The 25,221-nt window shown below is 42.2% G+C and overlaps 1 protein-coding gene across 9 annotated transcripts in view; it reads right to left on the bottom strand.

The window, feature by feature from the left end:
* The window catches only part of pnpla7b (patatin-like phospholipase domain containing 7b), a 340,731-nt gene that overhangs the window by 289,638 nt on the left and 25,872 nt on the right, over window positions 1–25,221 (bottom strand). For 6 of the 9 annotated variants that reach the window (XM_072566409.1, XM_072566407.1, XM_072566410.1 and 3 more), the window contains exons 3-6: window positions 21,398–21,589; window positions 9,561–9,648; window positions 2,289–2,371; window positions 662–750 (exon numbers count right to left, since the gene is read on the bottom strand). In XM_072566409.1, the coding sequence (XP_072422510.1) occupies window positions 662–750; window positions 2,289–2,371; window positions 9,561–9,648; window positions 21,398–21,589 (452 nt within the window). The remainder of the gene's footprint in view (window positions 1–661; window positions 751–2,288; window positions 2,372–9,560; window positions 9,649–21,397; window positions 21,590–25,221) is intronic. The other 3 variants (XM_072566411.1, XM_072566414.1, XM_072566412.1) reach the window with 1 other exon arrangement.

Here is a 25,221-nt window from a genome sequence, read left to right as displayed (position 1 = left end):
TGTAATGTAGAAAACATAGCAACTAATCTACACACAGCGCACAACAAACATAAACATGCCAATAAGCAGATAATGTGGTTCAATGATGGAGAAATGTTGACCAGGACTTAGGAGATAACTCATCTGCACATCCTCAAAATCACACACATCCAGAGGGAGCCTTGTTAAAATGCCTCACCCAAAGAACAACACATCTTCAGTACTGTATGTGTGGTCATTTTATATTATGTGCCCAAGGGGATATTATTAGTTCTAACGTAGCCAATAAACAAGATGCCTCCCTAAAATAAACATTTGGGAACTAGGACTCCAGGGTCTCTTAATAGCAACCTCTCCCTGCATATCAATGCTGTTGCTGTTGTAACTAAATCACAGTGAAAACCATTTGGTACTTGAGGGGAGAACAATTTGAGCTAATTTACAATGGCCTTTCAATGACATATCTTAAAATGTAAATATATTTAATAAACAAACGCAGTACTTAATTGAGAAAGAGTCACAATAACTATTCGAGCTGGTACAGAATATCCATCCAGAGCATAGCTAATGAAATACAAGAGATCTGAACAAGTATCATGGCAGAGTCTGCCATTTCTCTCTAGCCCTCCCCTTCATTAGGGATTAATTATAATTAGACTAAAGCAATTTGTACAGGGTGTACCTTCTAGCCAGGTTCAGTACCTTCTGCCTCTTCCTCAACCTCTGACGAGGCACATTGTTCCCAACCAGTGATGAGGTAGATAGTTTCACCTAGGTTTTAAAGAAGTACAGATTAAATAGCTGCAAGATCATCCTGTACTGTTTTAAGTGTTCTTACTTCATTTGTTTACAGCTATACAAGCGAATCATTGTAAGCAAGGATGGACAAATCAAAAAGAGAAAGAATATGAAGACGGGTAAAAGGAGAAAGGGATGCTTGTTACTTCTGGGATCAAACAATAACAATAATAAAAAACCAACACGAAACAGCATAAAAAGATGGAGAAGAAAGGGGAGCCCAATAAGCTAACTCCCAATTCCTTTCAAAATCTCAATGAACTGGTTCCCAAAATTCTGGAGCTATCGCTGAAAATAAACTTGACAAGACTAATACTGAAGTATTCAAATCTAAAATAATCTAAATTTAAAGTGTTCATTTGTAAGGAACAAGCACCACCTTCTGGTGTTTCTGAGGCAGTACCAAGAGATCCCCTTTTTAATGCCATACTTATGAAAAACAGAGGGACACCAATATTGTAGAAGACAGTTCTTCCCATTTATCCAAATATGCCCAGGAGATACTGTGTAATCTGATTTGGAACATAGCTTTCTTTTTGTGCCTGTCTTAAAGAAATGATTCCTGCTGTAACCAAAATGACACGATTCAATTTCTAAACCGTCCAAGACAAGCCAACAAACAGCATCAAATTTGGGCAGGGAGTTTTGGTTTGTGGACCCATTCTTACTGGAAGCTTGGGTTCCATTCATTGCACATAGGGCTTCTCTCAGAAGGAGGGAGAGGAGATAAGAGAGTAGCTCTCATTCCGTTAAACTGAGTTGTACACAAAATTAACTCAGAGGGAAGAAAAAACAAACAAATTGTGCCAATAATTGTAAAACAAAAAAATCACACCATGGCAACAAGTAATTGTCAAAACCAAAATAGAAATGTCAAAATCAGCAGGACCAAGCTTCAACCATGCACATAACAAAAGGGCAGCACAGTGCCAGAGCAGTTAGCACTGGTGCCTCACAGCTCTAGGGATCTGGGTTCAATTCCACCTTCAGGTGACTGTTTGTATGGAGCTTGTACATTCTCCACATGTCTGTATGGGTTTCCTCCCAAAGTTCGAAAGTTGTGCAGATTAGGTGGTTTGGCATGCTAAATTGCCCATAGTGTCCAGAGATGCACAGGCTAATGCGATAGCCGTGGGAAATACGTGGTTATAGGGTACGATCTGGGTGGGAAGCTCTTCTCTTGAGGGTCAGTATGGACTCAATGGGCCGAATGGCATGCTTCCACACTGTAGGGATTCTATGATCCAACCTAAACAAGACCATGGGATCATGAGTACAGGCTCACATTGCCACCAATTTCCCCAGCACACCCCACAAACACCCACCATCACTAATTCAAATAATTCAAGGTATAAATTCAAGCAATTGTTCCAGCTATTCAGGCTGAGAAATGAAACGATATTACTGACTGAATCATAGAAGGACAGACCACATGTAACACGCATGTAAATGGTAGGAAATGAAGTAATTACACAAACTGTTGGACAGATTTGGACCCATGGCTAAATTACCTTTCTCATGATTTTTCTTCCATAAAACATCACCTTGTCCCTCTTCCGGAACCTGTACCGAGTCACACCCTGCTGCTGCTGTTCTGCAAGGGAAATCAAAACCATAGACGTGAGCACATTACCCCAAAAAGCACTCTTACAGGAAAAGTGCTTAAAGCAATCTACTACAAAGGAGGACATGATTCTTAGCTGTGAAAATGTGGCTCGACGTTTGACTGAAACTGCCCTTTGGCATGACTGCCAAAGTATCAGACCCTCCCAAAAAAAAAGGAAAAAGAACCTTGGTTTTTGATCAGGTGGTGTTTTCTACATTAAAAAGGTACAAAATGCATTTAAATGTGATTACATCCAAAGCCCATTAATCAGGTCTGTTGTGGACATCACATCAGAGCATGGTCAAGCTCTTCTGTACTGACAGAAATATTCTATTCATATCTCAAGTACTGATTCCTGCTCTGTAAGCAAAGGGACTGCAGATCTCTTGGTTTCACTCAATTAATTGTCCTCCTCTCAATACCACCAAATAAAATCTGGTCTTCAGTCTCGTTAATGATTATGCAGAAACTGACCACCACATTTCCATACTTAATAAGACTGCTACAGATTCTCATTTTCACCAGAAAGGGTTGATTGAATCTCAGTCTACCATCTCATCTGGAAGACGATGCGGTCTTCAGTGCAGCATTCCATCAGTGATGAACTTAGAAATCAGCTTAAATTGTGTTTTGCAACCAGGCTTGAATAATCATTTTGCTCAGAAACAAAACAGGCAGAAGCACCCTTCTATACCCTTGATCCTGTTATCTCTACTTACCTTCACTATCACCTTAAATACCTACAGACAACAATGTAGAGAACTCAAATGAAAACCTGAGAAGGATAGTACAGATTTGTAAAGAATGCAGTAAACACAAAAGGCAATCTCCATCTGTGTTTATTACACCTCATTAAGAAGAGAAATGGCACATCTCAAATTTAACTAAAGAGTGGGTTCTTGTGGTATAATGGTAGCGTCTCCACGTCTGAGACAGAGGACCCCAGTTCAAAACTGATCTGTGCTCCAGAGGTGTGTCATTACATGCTGGAATGTGTTGATTTAGAAACATTTAACATAAGAGTGTCCTTGCACTTTGCATGGTTTGCAAACCAGCTGGCAAAAGTTTCAAGAGCCAAAAGATCAGGAGAGAGATTATTCCTCACTCAGGAGGAGTTAATATCTTTGATTAACATTCCCCAAAGTCAGTGGTGTAAGCATTAAGCAGGATTTCTCTCCACTTGCCAGTACGTAGATGAACTAGAAGGGCATCTTTGCAGACTGTTGGTAACATACTGAGCTCTCAACATTTTCAATATCAGAACGACTTTCACAAAGCAGTCAAGGTTAAGTGTACAATATAACGTAAATGTTACAAAATTAATATACAAGAGGTGGGAATAGATTGCAGCTAAATTCAAAAAGCTTCGCTCATCACTGAATAATTAGCAATGTATAATGAAATAATTAAAGTCGCCATAGCCCCATATTGCTCTCTCAATAAAAAAGACACAAGGTTGAAACCTGAAGTCCCCAAACTCTGTCCATCATCTTCAAGGACATGTATGGAATGGAATGGAATATTTCCACCTGCTAGAATATATACATGTGTAACAACTCTGGCTAGGTGCAAATTTTCTCATCCCCACTGATGACTAGTTCCCCATTTACAGATATTTTCTAATTATCCTGTTCAGATGTTATTACATACTTCTGGAGCAGGTGGGACTTGAACTCAGGCCTCCTGGCACTACAACTGCACCACCAGAGCACATTTAGTTTCCAATATATATGCAACCAATTCAAACCCAATTAAATCTTAATTAATATATCCATCAGCCAAATGCAGCAGTAATGTCCCACCTGCTCCAAAGAAATATCATATCATATTTGGTTAGGTTCATTCAAAATATCTATACCCATCACCCATTCCCTGATACCATTAGAATACAGAAATTACTTCAGACCATATTAGCTGACAACAAATAGCCCTGCATCCCCAGCATGGGTATTAGTCTAGTAAACCTCCTCTGAATTGCTTCCAAAGCATTCACTTTGTTCCTTAAATAAGGAGAACAACACTGCTCAGTCATCTCACCAATTGTATTCGATGCCCCTCGCAATAAATGCTAACATTCTATTAAAAATCACACAACACCAGGTTATAGTCCAACTGGTTTAATTGATACCCATAGGGAGGGCCTCAACCAGGACCTTGGGTTCATGTCACATTACAGGTGATCACCATTGCACTACACACACACACACACACACACACACACGGACACGGACACGGACACGGACACAGGTACACACAGACACCCACACACACCCTTATAGACACACACTCCCACACTCACACATGCACCCCCTCACAGACTTAAGACACTCTGCACTCACTACACACACACACAGACAAAGACCCACATGCACACGCATATTTTGTGGGGTGAATTTGCATTTGCAGAGTTACATTGCACTTTGCTCAAATATTGCATACATTCATGTAGAACTCTGAGCTCAAAAACTGCATGAATTTATGTCAAACTCCGTTATCTCACTTTTTAGATTAGAATCAATCTAAACATCATGGCATAGACAGAGAACACAGGGGGCTAACACCTTCAACATATTGTCTAGCTATCACCATTGTTAACAGCTAACCAGAGAATGCAACTTTAAAAAAAGTTTTGTGATTTACACATGAAAGAAGTGAAACTATCACTGTATTCTAACAGATGAAAGGCTTAACAGACAATCAATTTTTCAATGTATAATTTCAGTTTCATCACACTGTAAATTTTTGCTATAAATTCTATGTTATAATCGAGCCCTCCACTATCACCTGATGAAGGAGCGTCGCTCCGAAAGCTGGTGTGTTTCCAATTAAACCTGTTGGACTATAACCTGGTGTTGTGTGATTTTTAACTTTGTACACCCCAGTCCAAGACCAGCATCTCCAAATCAGGTTTAATTGGAAGCACACTAGCTTTCGGAGGGCCGCTCCTTCATCAGGTGGTTGTGGAGGGCTCAATCCTAACACACAAAATTTATAGCAAAAGTTTACAGTGTGATATAACTGAAATTATACATTGAATAATATCTTAACTGTTTGTTGAGGCTTTCATCTGTTAAATACAGTGATAGTTTCACTTCTTTCACGTGTAAATCATAAAACCTTTTCTTTAAAAGTTACATTCTCCAGTTAACTGTAACAATGGGTGTTAGCTAGACAATATGTTGAAGGTGTTAGCCCCATGTGTCCTCTGTCTTTGCCATAATGTTTAAACTGATTGTAAACTAAAAAGTGAGATTAATTCATGCAGTCGTTGAGAAAAGTACAATGCAACTCTGCAAGTCCAAATTCACCCCACAAACGTATATGTATATGTGTGCATGTGGGTGCGTGTGTCTGTCTGTCTGGGTTGGAGGGGGTTGTGAGTGAGAGACAGAGAGTGTATATGTGTTTGTATGGGAGTGTAGAGTGTCTTAAGTCTGTGAGGGGGTGCATGTGGGAGTGTGTGTGTGTGTCTGTACCCATAGGGAGGCCCTCAACCGGGATCTTGGGTTCATGTCACACTGCAGGTGACCACCATTGCACTATACACACACACACACACACACACACACACACACACACACACACAGACACTCCTACATACACACACACACACACACACACCCTCCCAGAGACTTAGACCGCTCTACACTCATGCACACACATATACACTCTCTCTCTCACAGATACTCACAACCCCCCACTTCAGACTCACACACACCCACACTCTCACATGCACCCCCCTCACAGACTTAAGACACTCTACACTCAAATACACACACATATAGACTCTCACTCTCAACCCCCCAACCCAGACAGACAGACAGACACACACACATATACATATACATTTGTGGGGTGAATTTGGACTCGCAGAGTTACATTGTACTTTGCTCAAAGACTGCATGAATTAATGTAAAACTCTTATCTCACTTTTTAGTTTACAATCAGTCTAAACATTATGGCAAAGACAGAGAACACAGGGGGCTAACACCTTCAACATATTGTCTCGCTAACACCCATTGTTACAGTTAACCTGAGAATGCAACTTTTAAAAAAAAGTTTTGTGATTTACACACGAAAGAAGTGAAACTATCACTATATTCTAACAGATTAAGGTATTATTCAATGTATAATTTCAGTTACATCACACTGTAAACTTTTGCTCTAAATTCTGTATCTGACAATTGTGTCCTCCACAACCACCTGATGAAAAAGTGGCGCTCCGAAAGCTAGTGCTTCCAATTAAACCTGTTGGACTATAACCTGATGTTGTGTGATTTTTAACTTTGTGCACTCCAGTCCAACACCGGCATCTCCAAATCATAACATTCTATTAGTTTTCCTAACCTCTTACTTTACCTGCATTGCAATCTTTTGCAACTTGTGCACCAGGACACCCAATTCTTCTCCTGTAGAGGTCTACAATTTCTCATCATTCAGATAATGCACTTTATTATACTTGCTGCCCAAATAGACAATTTCACATTTTCAATATTGTACTCCATTTTGGACATTTTTGCCCACTCACTTAACAGTCAGTATCCCTTGTAACTTCCTTAGACCCTCTTCACAACTTACTTTCATAACATCATTGCTTACTACATGTTAGCAGCAATTTAACAAGCACATTTTTGGTTCCTTCATCCAAGTTGTTTATGGAAATGATAAAGATGGAGGCCCCACATTGAAACAGGAACAGGAGTGGACATTTGACCCATCAAACCTCTTCTACCATTCAATATGATCATGGCTAATCTTCTATCTCAACGCCAAACTCTTACTCTCTTCCATACCCCTTAATACCTTTATTATTTGTAAATGTATTTACTTATTAAATATTCAGGTCCACCATGCTGAGACAAAAAAAATTCTCATCTGAGTCCTAAATTGCTTACCCTGTATCTTGAGTCAGTGGCACCTTGTTCTAAATGTCTCACTCCTAGCAAAGGGAAACATCATCCATGCAATCAGTATGTTCAGCCCTAGCAGAATTTTAGACATTTCAATGAGATTCCCCCCCACCAACCTATTCTTCTACACTCCAATGAACACAGGCCTGGTTGATCCAATCCCTGCTCATTCAACAGTCCTGCCATCCCAAGGAATCGCTCTGGTGAACCTTCACTACACCACCCCCACCCACGTTAGCTATCTTAGCTAGGGAGCAGAAAACCTCACAACACTCCAGGTGTGGTCTCACCAAGGCCTGGGACAGCTGCAGTAAGACATCCTTGATCCTTTCCTCAACTCCTCTTGCGAAATGAAGGTAAACAACACGCTTGCATTAACTGCTGACCGATGTGGCAAATTACTCATTAGATTTTGCAATCAGAAAATGACCCGGATATACCTATTGTGATTCTGTTAGTCAGCCAATAACCAATCCATGACAACATTTTACATCCTATACCTTAACCTATCATTCCTGTAATTATCTTTAATGTGACATCCATCAAAAGCCTTTTAATTCAAGTACAGTACATCTACTGGTTTTCCTTTATCCTTAGCAATATTACCATCTCAAGTAACTCCAACAAACATGATTTCCCTTTCACAAAACCAAACTGACTTTCAGATTAACTTGATCTTTTACAAGTGCCCTGCTGTAATGTCTTTATTATTAATCTCTAACCTCTACCCTATTTCAAACTTCAAGTTAACTTGCCTGTAGTTTCCCCATTTATGTATCTCTCCCTTCTTAAACAGAGAAGTTACATTCATTAATTTCTCCAAATCTAAACAATTTTCAGAAAATCAATACTAACCCATCGGCTGTCTCACTGACCACTTTACTTGACACTATGAAGTTCATCTAGATCCACAGAGTTGTCAGTCTGCTATTCCAACAATTTGCTCAGTATCACTTCCCTTGAGATTATAATCAAGTTGCTCCCTCCCTTCCAATTCCGCAACTTACTGCTATTGCAAAATGGTACATGTATTCTCTACAATGAAGTTTGATTAAATAAATCTGTTCGATCCATCTGCCATCTCCTTATTATGCACAATTAATTCCCCAGATCTGCAGGACCAATGATCACTTTATTAACGACTCATTTTTAAACATCCTATAGGAACTCTTTGTTTAATATTTCTAACTAGCTTTTTCTTGTCCTCTGACTTTTGCCATTTTATTAATCTTTTAATTAATCATCCCTACATTTTCTCTTGTCTAACCTTCTGATCTCCCACCCACCTTTGCATAATTATTTGCTTTCTCTGTAAGTCTGTAACTACCTTAAACATTTTTTTGTTTTACCCCAGATGGCCCCATTGGAACTTTTTTTTCTCATCAGGATTTATCTATTCTGTGCATTCTGAAATATTCCCTAAAGTATCTGCCACTGCATCTTACTGACCTATTCCTTCATCGAATTTAAAAATCACACAACACCAGGAATTTGCCAGTTCATTCAGCTGGCTTTGCTTCAATACCCACAGTCTCCTCATTTAAATTTAAAATTTTAGTCTTGTAACCACTCCTCTCTCACTCAAACTAAAAAGGTATGATTGCTGCTACTTGGGCATGTTGTCTACAGGGAGGAATGGGGAACTCACCTTACCAGTAGACTGACCCACTGATTCCAAATAATTGTATATATTCTTCTAAGGCCTATTACTGCCATGGTGAAGCATTAGCTTTTAGTTGTCAGAATATATATTTCAAGGTAGAGAGACGGAGGAAAGAAGGTGATTTCAGAATAATCTTTTCTATTTTAGCAGTGAGGGTCTGAGGGATCAGAACCTGCTGAACAACAACTTAAAACCTGGGGCGATGCAATGTTTATCATAAGGAAGAAATAACATCTAGGCAACAATGTGGACTTTCTCACTGCTCTTTATTAGTCTGCATGATAGCAAATTTCCTGTTCATAGCTCAGAGTATGCTCACAACCCCTAACATGATGGACTGAAGGATGGGTATCGTCTAACTACTGGCGCTCTGTCACAAGATGGTAGATGGTATATCTGCCTGCAAATACATTGCATTGCTCCACAATCGTGTCCTGTAAGGAAGAAAATTAATACAAGTTTACTAATTTTTGAAAAAAATAAAACTTGAGTTGATGTGGAGAACATTTTACTTTTTAAAGAGTGAATTGAAAAGGCAATGGGTCACACAGTATGTTACCACACCAAAGTATTTGGTTAGGACACTGGTCTGGTCTTTACTTACTTGATTGTTTCATTCTCCTGTAGATGAAAAATACAACAATTGCGACAATAAGAATGGCAGCAAGCGCTCCAATCATCATCCCTGTGAGCTGTAAATAAAAAGGAAAATATTTAACTAAAATACAGAAAAATCACACACTGTTCTCAAACTACACATCACCATAAACCATTGCTCATGTTATCAGCCAGCTAATCCTTTTCCTCCTTCAACCTGCATAATAGAACTTGAAGGTTTATCATGCGATCCCATTCTCTCGGACAGTAAGAGTTTCTGGGGCAATGGGTCTATTGGGACTATGACCGTTTAGCTCTGATCCCTGCTTCCTTTAAGTGCAGCCTTCAAAGTGGGCCTACGGGAACACGAAGCTAGCATTATGGCAGTTCCCCATTCACTGTCTGCCATTCAGCACCTTGATCAAGTGATAGCTGCTCATGTCAGCCTAGAAAATGGTTCCTGGCAATCTATTCAATCATGTGGGGCAAAATCATGCCGGCCAATGTTGTCTATCTCATATGCTGCAGGCAAGGATGCCGTGAGGCATGGTACATTGGTGAGACTGAGCAGAGGCTATGGCAACGAATGAACGGGCACCACACAAACAGGAGTGTTCCCTCCCAGTCAGAAAACACTTCAGCGATCCGGGACATTTGGCCTCAGGCCTTCAAGCAACCATCCTCCCAATGTATTAAGTAAAAAATCACACAGTGACTGGGTTATAGTTCAACAGGTTTATTTGGAAGCAGTACCTTTCGGAGCGCTGCTCCTACATCAGGGTGTTTGTGGAGTTGAAGATCATAGGACACAGAATTTATAGCAAAAGTTTATAGTGCAATGTAACTGAGATTGTATACTGAAAAAGACCTGGATTGTTTGTTAAGTCTTTCGTCTTTTAGAATGGGCATGCTGATTTCAGTTCTTTCATATGTAAACCCCAGAACTTTCTTAAAGTTACATTCTCAAGTGAACTTTTAACAATGGGTGCCATGTCGACCCAGATAATGCACTGAAGGTATGAGGTGCCCTGTGTAAGGCTGTCTGGTGCCCAATGTTCAGACTGATTCTAATCTAAAAAAGGGATTTTAAGAATTTTACATGGATTCATGCAGTTTTTGAGCACAATGAAATGAATTCTGCAAGTACAAATTCATCCCACAAACTTGTGTGCGTGTGCACGCGCGGGGGGGATATGAGTGTCTGTGAGTGTGTGTATGTGTGAGTGTGTAAGTGTAAAGGGGTACAGGTCTGTGAGATGGTGCATGTCAGAGTGGGAGTGTATGTGATAGTATGAGAGAGCGTCTGCAACAGTGTGTCTAGGTTTGCAATAGTGTGTCTGTAAAAGTGTCTGTAGGAGTGTCTGTCTGCACGTGTGTGTATCTGAGTAGTACAGTGGGGTCACCTGCAGTGTGACATGACCCAAGGGTCCTAGTTGAAGGGTTCCTCTTCATCTGAATGCATCCTGTGTAGGCGAATGGCTAGTCCATAGGGGATGGCTATTTTTAATATGTTTTGGATTGAAGCTGGAGAAGTGCAGCATAGTGAGGTTATCCATAGGCTTGTGGTAGAGTGAGGTACTGAGGTGCCCATCATTGATGGAGATGCATGTGTCCAAGAATGAGACAAATACTAAAGAGTAGTCCATGGTGAGTTTGATGGTGGGATGAAACTCGTTGATATCACTGTGTAGTTGTTTCAGTGACCCCTCACCATGGATCCAGAGGAAGAAAATGTCAATGTACCTGGTATCTAGTGTTGGTTGGAGGTCCTGCGTAAGAAGTCTTGTTCAAACCTATGCATGAAAATGTTGGCAAATTGGGGTGCAAGTTTGGTCTCCATGGCAGTTCCATGTGTCTGGATGAAGAACTGGCTGTCAAAGGTGAAAATGTTGTGGTCAAGGGTAAAGTGGATGAGTTGTAGGACAGTGCTCAGAGACTGGCAGTTGTTCGTGTTGGGTACGGAGGCTGTTGCCACGATGCAGTCATTGTGGGGGATGCTGGTGTAGAGTGCGGAAACGCCCATTGTGATGAGGAATGTTCTCGGTTCGATTAGTTAGAATCGGTCTGAAGATTGGGGCACAGACAGCCTCAGATGGGGCAACTCCTCTTCAATGCCAACAGCTGGGCCAACATGGCACCTATAGTTAAAGTTCACTTGCAAATGTAACTTTCTTAAAGTTCTAGGATTTACAGTACCAGAACTGAAACCAGCATGCCCATTCTGAAAGAGGAGACTCTTAAACAATCCAGGTCTTTTTCAATATATAATTTCAATTACATCACACTGTAAACTTCTGTTATAAATTCTGTGTCTGATGATCTTCTACTCCACAACCACCTGATGAAGGAGCAGTGCTCCGAAAGCTAGTACTTCCAATTAAACCTGTTGGACTATAACCTGGTGTTGTGTGATTATTAATTTTGTACACCCCCAATCCAACACTAGCACTCTGTAATCACCATCAGTCACAACCAGAAACACCAGAGGCCAATTAGTACACATTATCTGTAGGCCTAGTTAGGCTAATACAACACAAACTGAGGATTAAAGATACAAACTTCTGGCCTGTTTGATTTGACATTATAGAGTCTAATGCCATTATCCAAAGGACAGAGCAATTTTCAAAAGCTATGTTTTAAAATGAATGATTCAATTTGAATAGAGCGGGCACATGGTATGCTCAAATCATAGATGAAGCCAAACAGCTGATCATAACTATGGTATCTCTACGTTATATGTCTCACTCTACTTTCCTATCCTTCCCCAGAGTATTGCATGTTTTACTTTTTAACTGTATATCCTGTTCACCTTTGAGGGCCATTATTGAATCGGATTCCACTGGTCTTTTGGACAATGCATTCCAGATTATCATAGCTTGTTGTACAAAGAATATTCTTATCTTGCTCTCACTCTTTCGTAATTACCCGCACCTCAAATCTGTGTTTTCGGGTTATTGATACTGCAAAGTAGAAACTGTCTCCTCACTTACCCTAACAAAACTCTAATTTTAAGGATCTTCAACAAATTTCCCAATAATTTTATGATAGCAATCCCCAGCTTCTGCAGTCTCTATATATAACTAACGTCTCTCATCACGGACAAACCTCTAGCAAATCTTTTCTGCACTTTCTCTCAGGCCTTAGAAATACAAGGTGGTAGGGCCCAAAATTAGACACAATACTCCAGCGGAGGTCAAACTATTCATTACCAAAACAACATCCTTGTTTTTCTACTTTAAGACTTTCTTTATGAAAATCCAAAGACTCTTGCAATTTAGATTAGATTAGATTATATTCCCTACAGTGTGGAAACAGACCCTTCGGCCCAACAAGTCCACACCGACCCTCCGAAGAGCATCCCATCCAGACCCATTCCCCTGACAAATGCACTTAACACTACAGGCAATTTAGCATGGCCAATTCACCTAACCTGCACATCTTTGGACAGTGGGAAGAAACTGGAGCACCCGGAGGAAACCCATGCAGACACAGGGAGAATGTGCAAACTGCACACAGACAGTTGCTCAAGGTGGGAATTCAACCCAGGTCCCTGGCACTGTGAGGCAGCAGTGCTAACCACTGAGCCACTGTGCTGTCGCCTATCTTGTCCTGTCGCCTATCTTGTCCTGTTTTGTTTATATTGGCTGTTTGCACTGTTCCTTCCAAAATACATCACAAGCTGAACTCTGAACTCTGCTGACATCACAAATAAGTACTACGATGTTTTTGGTCCTATAGTTTTCATCCTGTCACTAACATCTCTTAATCCACACTCAAAACACATATCATTTTCGTGAGTATAAACCAGTGATAGATTTAAATCATTTCTGCCTTGCAGTGTCATCCTGCTCAACTGCCCAATAGATCCAGAAATGTTCAAAGGTGACTGAAAGCCATAAATGTTGATATCTTGGTTGCATTAGATATAGCAGTTTAATTCTGATAAAATGCAGCATTCGAAGACTCAACTATTATTCAGCAAGTCAATAGATACCAAAGTACGGTACTTACCTAACTCAATGAGCATTTCCTAATTCTAAGATAGAACTCAACTGTGAACCTGTGGATGTCCAAGAGTTCAGCAACACTAATTCCTCTCTATCTTGGATTCTCGGTATGTGCATCACTTAGTTAATACTGTTCAGTGGCCATCTTGCCCAATCTCTCTATTTTCCTGCATAAAACAGCATTATTCCTTCCATCTATGGGCAGTAAAACCTGCACAAGATGGCTTACTATTGGGAAACAGCTACCCAGTGCCTCCTTCATGCTATTAAACTGTTCCATTACTGTCCCATTTGTTTTTATCGTAAAGATAAAACTCAAGATGATTCAAAGCATTCAACAGCAATTCGCTGGTTTGTATCATAAAAGCAGTACGAGCTTGTAGTAATATTTGGATTGGCCTCAAGTTGGAATCCAAAGGAAACTGGGCAGAGGAGGAAGGAGCCATGGGAAGAGGTAGGGGTATAGTAAAATCGATTCAAACAGTTGGAAAACATAGTGGGGACAAAAGGGATAATAAAGTTAATTTAAATGTTAAAATGCTATTTTAATGCTACTTTGCGATTCAAATATTAAAGCATTCAGTCATCACCATCAATTTCAAATCCAGTACCTGTAAATAGTGGACACAAGATTGAAAACAATCCAAGAATCATCATTCACATTCCGACATTGCACATTGATTTCGGCCAGAGAACAAGGAACAAGTAGTCTAGGTACTACTTTACGAGATAAAACAACTGTCAATCGCTACTGCAGGTAGCTAGACATTTAAAGTTTTAGTATCAGTAAGAACATGAATCCAATCAGGTTACCAAGGAATGACAGCCCAGAATGTGTATGTTGCATTTGTGTATGCATTTATATTACCCAGAATGCTCTTTGCTCCTTTTCTATGGGATTCCAAAAAGGACGTTTTGTTCCACCTCCCACTCATTTAACGCCAATCAAATGCCAAACAGAAAATGCAGCCCTGTGATAGAAGGTTTGCTCAATCTGAAAACCAGATGCTTAAGACGGCTTCACAGAATTTGGTGTTTATTCTGAAGTAACTGAAAACCAGCTTTGTTGCATGAACAAAATGTATTGTGAATGGATTTCAATGGGCTGAGAAGTGGCAGATGGAGTTTAATTCAGATAAATGCGAGGTGCAGCATTTTGGGAAAGCAAATCTTAGCAGGACTTATACACTTAATGGTAAGGTCCTAGGGAGTGTTGCTGAACAAAGAGAGCTTGGAGTGCAGGTTCATTGCTCCTTGAAAGTGGAGTCACAGGTAGATAGGATAGTGAAGAAAGCGTTTGGTATGCTTTCCTTCATTGGTCAGAGTATTGAGTACAGGAGTTGGGAGGTCATGTTGCGGCTGTACAGGACATCGGTTAGGCCACTTTTAGAATATTGCGTGCAATTCTGGTCTCCTTCCTATCGGAAGGATGTTGTGAAACTTGAAAGGGTTCAGAAAAGATTTACAAGGATGTTGCCAGGGTTGGAGGATCTGAGCTACAGGGAGAGGCTGAAAAGGCTGGGGCTGTTTTCCCTGGAGTGTCGGAGGCTGAGGGGTGACCTTATAGAGGTTTACAAAATCATGACAGGCATGGATAGGGTAAATAGGCAAAGTCTCTTCCCTGGGGTCAGGGAGTCCAGAACTAGAGGGCATAGGTTTAGGCTGAGATGGGAAAAATATAAAAGAGACCTAAGGGGAATGTATGAGCTGCCAGAGAAAGTGGCGGAGGCTGGCACAATTGCAACATTTAAAAAGCATTTAGATGGTTATATGAATAGGAGGGTTTGGAGGGATATGGGCTGGGTGCTGGCAGGTGGGACTAGATTGGGTTGGGATATCTGGTCAGCATGGATAAGTTGGACCAAAGAGTCTGTTTCAGTGCTGTACATCTCTCTGACTCTAAAGAGAATTTTCTCAAAAATTGCAATGAATGAGAGATTCAGATATTAGTGTTGATTCTCCCACATAGAGAAAAATTATTTTAACATTTTGGCCACATATTCTCAAGAGCATAGCTCAGTCAATCAACACCAAAGGACAACAGTTTTCAGAGTGAAATCTTTCTGAAATAGCCCAAAGCAACAGAAGATGTAGAAGGGAGGCGAAACAAACATGTTCATATGACACCTCTAGGGAATTGTATTTTTCACAGAGATATCTTGCTAAAAATAGCTTGTGTTCAACTAAAAGCAGATCCTATTGTAAACAAAAAACAAAGAACTACGGATGCTGAAAATCAGAAACAAAAACAGAAATTGCTGGAAAATCTCAAATCAGGCAGCAACTATGGAGAGAAAGGAGAATTGAGTCCAGTGACCCTTCACCAGGACTGATTGTAACTGGTAAAAGGTTAGAATATATCCTGGAGAAGGGGTGGGGGAGAGGAATAAAAGTAAATAAGAGGTGGAGATGGAGTCCAAAGAGGGAGGAAAAAACAGATGGGCAGTCAACGGATTGGTAAAGGTCAGCCTAGGACAATAAATAGCTGCTAATGGGGTCTATCAATGTCTGACAATGGGCTGTTTGTGGTAGTAGCCCATGTAATGACAAGGCCTGGTGTTTGGGAGTTGGAGTAAGGACATGAGAGAAGGTGATCACGCCCTAAAATTGTTGGAACTTGATATTGAGTCCAAAAGGCTGTAGAATTCCCAATGAAAAATGAGGTACTGTTCTTCCAGCTTGCACTGAGCTTCATTGGAGCACTGCAGCAAGCCTGAGAGAAATGCTGGCCAGGGAACATGGTGGAGCGTTGAAATGGCAAGCAACTAGAAGCTCAGGGACAGAACATAGGTGCTCTGCAAAGTGGTCACCCAGTCTACATTTTGTTTCTGGATTAGTGGTGCTGGAAGAGCACAGCAGTTCAGGCAGCATCCAAGGAGCTTTGAAATCGACATTTGAGGCAAAAGCCCTTCATCAGAAATAAAGGCAGTGAGTCTGAAGCGTGGAGAGATAAGCTAGAGGAGGGTGGGGGTGGGGAGAAAGTAGCATAGAGTACAATGGGTGAGTGGGGGAGGGGATGAAGGTGATAGGTCAGGGAGGAGAGGGTGGAGTGGATAGGTGGAAAAGGAGATAAGCAGGTAGGACAAGTCCGGACAAGTTATGGGGACAGTGCTGAGCTGGAAGTTTAGAACTAGGGTGAGGTGGGTGAAGGGGAAATGAGGAAACTGTTGAAGTCCACATTGATGCCCTGGGGTTGAAGTGTTCCAAGGGGGAAGATGAGGCGTTCTTCCTCCAGGCGTCTGGTGGTGAGGGAGCAGCGATGAAGGAGGCCCAGGACCTCCATGTCCTCGGCAGAGTGGGAGGGGGAGTTGAAATGTTGGGCCACGAGGCGGTGTGGTTGATTGGTGCGGGTGTCCCGGATATGTTCCCTAAAGCGCTTTGCTAGGTGGCGCCCAGTTTCCCCAATGTAGAGGAAACCGCATCGGGAGCAGCGGATACAATAAATGGTATTAGTGGATGTGCAAGTAAAACTTTGATGGATGTGGAAGGCTCCTTTAGGGCCTTGGTTAGAGGTGAGGGAGGAGATGTGGGCGCAGGTTTTACAGTTCCTGCAGTGGGAGGGGAAAGTGCCAAGATAGGAGGGTGGGTTGTAGAGGGGCATGGACCTGACCATTGTCTCAGCATGCTCCTGCCCCACTGAACTCATCTCTACCGACCTCGACACTGTCCTATCCCCAGTCCAGAAACTCCCCACATACGTTCAAGACACCACCCACGCCCTCCACCTCCTCCAAGACTTCAGTTTCCACGGTCCCCAACGCCTCATCTTCACCATGGATATCCAAATCCCTCTACACCTCCATCCGCCATGACCAGGGCCTCCAAGCCTTCCATTTTTTCCTCTCCAGACGTCCCCAACAGTACCCTTCCACCGACATTCTCATTCGTTTGGCCGAACTGGTCCTCACCCTTAACAAGTTCTCCTTTGAATCCTCCCACTTCCTCCAGACCAAAGGAGTAGCCATGGGCACATGTATGGGCCCCAGCTATGCCTGTCTCTTTGTTGGCTATGTAGAGCAGTTGATCTTCCGTAATTACACCGGCACCACTCCCCACCTCTTCCTCCGCTACATTGATGACTGCATTGGCGCCACCTCGTGCTCCCGCGAGGAGGTTGAGCAATTCATCAACTTCACCAACACATTCCACCCTGACCTTAAATTTACCTGGACCATCTCTGACACCTCCCTCCCCTTCCTGGACCTCTCCATCTCCATTAATGACGACCAACTTGACACTGACATTTTTTACAAACCCACCGACTCCCACAGCTACCTGGATTACACCTCTTCCCACCCTACCTCTTGCAAAAATGCCATTCTGTATTCCCAATTCCTCCACCTCCGCCGGATCTGCTCCCAGGAGGACCAGTTCCACCACAGAACACACCAGATGGCCTCCTTCTTTAGAGACCGCAATTTCCCTTCCCACGTGGTTAAAGATGTCCTCCAACGCATCTCGTCCACATCCCGCACCTCCGCCCTCAGACCCACCCCTCCAACCGTAACAAGGACAGAACGCCCCTGGTGCTTACCTTCCACCCTACCAACCTCCGCATAAACCAAATCATCCGCCAACATTTCCACCACCTCCAAACAGACCCCACCACCAGGGATATATTTCCCTCCCCACCCCTTTCCGCCTTCCGCAAAGACCATTCCCTCCGTGACTACCTGGTCAGGTCCACATCCCCCTACAACCCACCCTCCCATCCTGGCACTTTCCACTGCCACTGCAGGAACTGTAAAACCTGCGCCCACACCTCCTCCCTCACCTCTATCCAAGGCCCTAAAGGAGCCTTCCACATCCATCAAAGTTTTACTTGCACATCCACTAATATCATTTATTGTACCTGTTGCTCCCGATGCGGTCTCCTCTACATTGGGGAGACTGGACGCGCCTCCTAGAAGAGCGCTTTAGGGAACATCTCCGGGACACCCGCACCAATAAACCACACCGCCTCGTGGCCCAACATTTCAACTCCCCCTCCCACTCTGCCGAGGACATGGAGGTCCTGGGCCTCCTTCACCGCCGCTCCCTCACCACCAGACACCTGGAGGAAGAACGCCTCATCTTCCGCCTCGGAACACTTCAACCCAGGGCATCAATGTGGACTTCAACAATTTCCTCATTTCCCCTTCACCCACCTCACCCTAGTTCTAAACTTCCAGCTCAGTACTGTCCCCATGACTTGTCCGGACTTGTCCTACCTGCCTATCTCCTTTTCCACCTATCCACTCCACCCTCTCCTCCCTGATCTATCACCTTCATCCCCTCCCCCACTCACCTATTGTACTCTATGCTACTTTCTCCCCACCCCCACCCTCCTCTAGCTTATCTCTCCATGCTTCAGGCTCACTGCCTTTATTCCTGGTGAAGGGCTTTTGCCCGAAACGTCGATTTCGAAGCTCCTTGGATGCTGCCTGAACTGCTTTCCAGCATCTGCAGTCATTGTTTTTACCTCGTACATTTTGTTTCCCCAATGTATAACAGACCATATTGTGAGCAGCGAATATTGAAGATGAGATCGAGTGAAGCGCAGGCAAATCTTTGCTTCACTTGGGTGGTGCATCTGGGACCTTGGATATCGAGGATACAGGAAGTAAATGGGCAGGTGTTACAACTTCTGCGGTTGCAGGAGAAGGTGCTGTGGGGATATGGAGAGGTGTTGGGAGTGAAGGAAGAGTGGTCCAAGGTGTCCCAGAGGAAATGGTGCTTCAGAAAGTAGACATGGGAAGAGAGGGAAACGTGTGTCTGGTGGTAACATGTCGCTGGAGGTGGCTAATGATCCTCTGGATATGGATGCTGATGGGATAGTGGGTGAGGACAAGGGGGACCCTATTACTGTCGTGAGAGGGAATGGAAGGGGTTGAGGGCCGGAGTGCAGGAGATAGGTTGAACCTGGCTAAGGGCTCTATCATGGTGGTGGGGGATGTCTCGGTTGAGAAAGTAGGTGGACATTTTGGAGGTCCTCTTGTTGAAGTTCACATCTTTGGAACAGATGGAGGGACTGGGATAATGGAACAGAGTCTTTACAGGGTGTGAGGATGTACATTCAAAGTAACTGTAGGAGTCCGTGGGTCTGTAATGGAACTGTGGCCAGCCTAACCCCAGTAACGGAAACAAAAATGTCAAGGAAGGGAAGAGAGGAGTCAGAGGTGGACCAGGTGAAGGTAGAAATTGGAAGCAAAATAGATAAATGTTTCCAATCTTGAACGAGAAAGGGAACCAGTAATGATGATGTCATCGATGCACCATAGAAAGAATTGGTTGTGGGGGCAGGAGTAGGACTGGAACAAGGAATGTTCCATATATTCTACAAAGAGACAGGCATAACTGGGAGCCATGTGGATACCCATGGCCACACCTTTGAAGTGAGAGAGAAGAATTAAAGGAAACGTTATTCAAAGTGACAAGCTGAGCCAGGCAGACGAGGGTCCTGGCGAACGAGATGGTTCATCCCCATAGTGTTGGATTGGTCTCATGACAGAACATTTTCTGGCAACTTCATTGTGCATGTTGATGATTACTTACTGGACAGTACTGTGGAATTTGAAGACTGCATTATTCATAAGATTAGAGTTGAATATAAAATTTGGGAGTATGGTTTGTGGGGTCTTCAAACATATTTGTTTAAATAGTAAGCAAAGAAGTCTAGCATAGCTTTAAAACAATAATCATATCAAATAATCTTACTGACTAAAAGATGTTATATCTGAAGAAAACAAACAGTAATTGCAAAAGAGTCATAAATGACTCAAAGCGTTAACTCTGTTTTTCTCTCTCTATTTTATTGTTGGTATGTAGTTTGTACACAGATTGAACAGGATGGGGCTACACTTGTCCAATCATTTCTCCCTTGCACAAGCTTAACTCAGTCATCTGTTGCAAAGGTGTGTTTCAGCAACTGCCCCAACCCAGGTTAAAAGCATTCAGGAGAAAGTCAGAATTGCAGATGCTGGAGATCAGTCAAATAACACAAAGGGCTTATGCTCGAAAGGTCGACTCTCCTGCTCCTCGGATGCTGCCTGACCTGCTGTGCCTTTCCAGCGCCACATTTTTTGACTCAATTTAAAGCATTCTGGACAGCTTGAGGAGCAGGTCAGTGCGCCACACTGTCTCGCAAGTAGTCGAGAAGACTATTTAGCCTATGTTCCAGTTCCTTTAGAAGCATTAAGAAAATTTAGTTTGGATAAATACATACTTAAATTCTCATCCTTAAGTAACCCAAAGAACACAAGTGAATCACATTGCCACTGAAACACTTGCTTTTGTGCAGACAGTCAATATGGGATTCTACTTGGCAAAAAACTTTAAATGAGATTCTGTTCAATGAGTGAAGATGATCTAACCATTAAATGTTATGTAAATGATCACACCATACATTGTGAAAGAAAGGTTATGCTTTCTTAAAAACAAAATGTTGGACCAAAAGTAAATTTCAAAAACAAAATGGGTGGATGGAAGTTACTAATGGTCAGGTTGTTTTATATTTATGAAGAGTCCTAGAGGAGGAATGACTCACAATGTACTGCTCTGTACATGAAACAATGTTCAGCAATGCAATTAATTTTTAAAAGGCAGTTCTTTTTGTATGTTAATGACATTTAATTATATGCTCTAATGGTCATTAGCTGGGACTTATTTTAGCTCCTATATAGATTGAAACTGTGATGATTGAGGTAGTTGATTAGATTAGATTATAGTGTGGAAACAGACCCTTCGGCCCAACAAGTCCACACCGACTCTCTGAAGAGCAACCCATCCAGACCCATTCCCCTTCATTTACCCCTTCACCTAACACTACGGGCAATTTAGCATAGCTAATTCAGCTAACCTGGTCCATGTCTGTAATATGTACATCTGTGAATAAATGCCTATAAAGTGTAATGATCATCTCCAGTTTTGTCCTTCCATCAGCTGGCTTTCTGCAATCTAAGTTATAGTTGCATACCATTGTGGTCTGAATTTTCTCCTCGACGAACTGTTGTACTAATGCTGGAACATCCCCACTGATTGGTATTGCAACCTGTGACATAGAAAACGGAAAGTTTTTACTTTGAAGAAGAATGCAACATTCATTTTAATTTCAAATTTTAGGAAAGCGCTGTATCACAAATATAGAGGAACCTCAAGGATCTGAAGGGCAAGGGAGTTTGGTGGGGGGGGGGGCGGGGGGAGCGGAGACAGTATTTTGGTTGGTTAATCAAATTCCAGATAATTGAATGCTGGAAAACATAGTTTAGCCAAACATTGGGACCTTGCGATCCTGCTGGACAGTCCGATATCCGGGATAATCAAATGCCAGATAATCGAATTTCCTCTGTATATTCTGACCAGTCCTTTCTTTGCTTAACTCAGGAACATTTCTCGTAGTTACTTTACAATAGATTCCCTGGTCAAAACAAATGGACTAAAAACATTGAAATAGCAAGCCCGAGTCATTCAACCCTTTAAATCTACTCCAATATTCATTATGATCATTGCACATCTTGCACGTCAGTACCCTACTCAAAGATAAGAACAATTCATTCAGAAGTGCTCCAAAAGCATTTAAGTATATTTAAAAAAAAGTTATTGTTACACAAGTAAACATAGCACAGATTCATACAACGTGGAAACAGACCCTGCAGTCCAACTCGTACGCGACGACCAGAAACCCCAATCGGATCTAGTTCCATTTGCCAGCATTTGGCTCACATCCCTGTAAACCACCATCTGCATGAAAAAGTTGCCCCTTAGATCCTTTTAAATCTTTCATGTTAAATCTATGCCCTCAAGCTTTGGACTCCCCTACCCTGGGAAAAAGACCTTGGCTGTGTACCCTATCCATGCCCCTCATGATTTTCTAGACTTCCAAAAAGTCACTCCTCTGTCTCCAACACCCTAGGAAAAATATCCAAGCGTATCCAGCATCTCCCTATAACTGAAATGCTCCAGTCCCAGCAACATCCTTGCAAATCATTTCTGCATGTCCTTACAAGTTTAACATTCTTTCTATAGAAGGATGGCCAGAATTGTACGAAATTTTCTAAAAGTGACCTAACTAATGTCCTGTAGAGCTGCAACATGTCCCTTAAACTCAATATTATGACCAACAAAGACACACAAGCCAAATGCTGTCTTCACTACCGATCTGTGACTCCCGTTTCAAGGAACTTTAAACCTGCACTCCAAGGTCATTTTGTTCAGCAACACTCCTCAGATTCTGGAATCTGCATTGAAAACAACAAATGGTGGAGATCACAGCGGGTCAAACAGCTTCCATGGAGAGAGAGCAAGTTAATGTTTCGAGTTTAGATGACTCTTTGTCAGAGCCAATGTGAAGTATCGAGCGGGAAGCATTCATGCTATAACTGGGGGAGTGTGGGGGGGGTGGGGGAAGTGTGGGGGGTGGGGGGGGAGCGGGTTTGGGGTGTAGAGTGCTAGTGGAGAAAAACTGTTGATAGTTCAGATTAAGTGATTATTCTCACATTCCGATCACTTAATCTGAACTATCAACATCTTTTCTCCTCTAACACTCTACACCCCCACAGAACCTCACGTCCCTCTCCCCAAACCAAAGCATAAACATTGACCTCTCCACACTTCACTCTGACAAAGAGTCATCTCGACTCAAAACATTAGTTTTCCATGGATGCTCTCTGACCCACTGCGATCTCCAGCATTTGTTGTTTTCTGTTCAGCTGATTGCTGTGGCCATTTTAAGTCAGCTTTTTTTTATTTTAAACCCATTTTAGCCCATGAAGATTCCAGATATTAACATTAGATGATAGAATTTGAAAATAAATTGCCCTTTTTATTAATATCATGACAAATCTAACTCAAAGTCTGAAATACTTGTTCTGCTGATCAGCCACCAACTTTTCCCAATCACTAACCCTGCCTCTTGCATAACAAAGCATTAATCATTGACATCATTTGTGACAACTCTAAAGGTGAGGAATTGCAGAACTTGGAAAATTTGTATTAAAGCTTTCTTCATAAGCACAAGTCACGTACTGCTACTTGGAAGGAAAACCCAATAAAAGGGCCCTGTTGCCACCAACTCCTGCAAAACCAAAAGACAATTGTTTTCCCATGGCTTCTCCTAATTTTAATGTGGAGGTGCTAGTATTGGACTGGGGTAGACAAGGTCAGAAGTCACATGACACCAGGTTCAAGTCCAACAGGTTTATTTGAAATCTCAAGCTTTCCGAGCACTGCCCCATCATGAAGTGAAGAAAAGTATACAGGCATAGAATTTATAGGCAGAGAGATCAAAAGGTTATACAAATGGTGCGAGTGGAGTGTTGAATAATAAGTCTCTGCAGGTGGTGAAAGGTATTAGATGATGTGAGTGAAGTGTCAACAGCGGAATAGTAACTGAAGATGATGACCTTTAATCCAATTAATTGAGGCAGAGCGATAATTACGAAAACTTAAAAATGGGGTGCTGCTGGAGACAAACCAAATGGGTGGAATAAGATGATAGGTATGAGTCGCATGCTGAGGGTCTAACCAAAGTAACAAATAATCCAAAATTGTATAAACTAATTATAGTTGAGAGATCATAAGTTATCAAGGCAATGGAGTTAAAATAGGACAGGGAGGGAGATTTTACTGTATAGAGGAATTACATGCAGCGCAGCATAAACCCAAGAACACGGTTAAGTTTCTGCTCGGCAATTCTGCATTGTTGCGTATCTTAAAGGCCGCCTTGGATGACATTTACCCAAAGAACAGAGGCTGAACATCCATGACTGCTGAAGTGTTCCCTAACTAGGAAGGAACATCCCTGTCTAGCAATTGCTGTGCAGCATTCATTCATCCATTGCAGCAGCATTTGCATGGTCTTGCTGATACATCATGCCTCGGGTCATCCTTGCCGACAGCATATGAGGTAGACAACATTGGCCGAATCTCATGAGAATCTACTGTGTATGTGGTGGATATTGTTCCCAAATTTGATGATAGCATCCATTTCAATGATCGGACATGTCTTGCAGAGTTTACTGTGGCAGGGTTGTGTGGTGATGTGGTCAATGTCGTCCTGAAGGCTGGGTAGTTTGCTGTGAACAATGGTCTGTTTAAGCTAAGGCGGTTGTTTAAAGGCGAGACATGGCAGCGTGGGGAGGATCTTGGCGAGATCTTCATTATCATCAATGACATATTGAAGGCTGAGAAGTACGTGGCATAGTTTCTCCTCTCTAGGGAAGTACTGGATGACAAAGAGTACTCTAACAGTCACCTGTCTGTCTTCTGAGGAGCTCATTACGGTTTTTCGCTGTGGCACATTGGAACTGGCGATTAATGAGTTGAGCATTGCATCCCATTCTTACGAGGCATCTTTAGGAGTCAGTTGCATTCCTCCTCGTCTGAGAGGGTTCTGTGTATACGCAAGGCTTGTCCATAGAGAATGATTCCTTTAACATGTTTAGGGTGGAAGTTAGAGAAGTGCAACGTTGTGAGGTTATCCGTGGGCTTGCGGTAGAGTGAGGTACTGAGTGTCTGTCTTTGATGGAGATGCATGTGTCCAAGAATGAGATGGATTCTGAAGAGTAATCCATGGTAAGTCTGACGGTGAGATGAAGCTTGTTGATATTGTTGTATAATCATTTCAGTGATTCCTTGCCATGAGTCCAGAGGAAGAAAATGTTGATGTATCTGGTGTACAGTCTG

The sequence above is a fragment of the Chiloscyllium punctatum genome, chromosome 49, assembly GCF_047496795.1.
Source record: "Chiloscyllium punctatum isolate Juve2018m chromosome 49, sChiPun1.3, whole genome shotgun sequence".
Lineage (NCBI taxonomy): Eukaryota > Metazoa > Chordata > Chondrichthyes > Orectolobiformes > Hemiscylliidae > Chiloscyllium > Chiloscyllium punctatum.
Note: the sequence above shows the minus strand (reverse complement) of the source record. Positions and strands in the feature narration are given on the sequence as shown.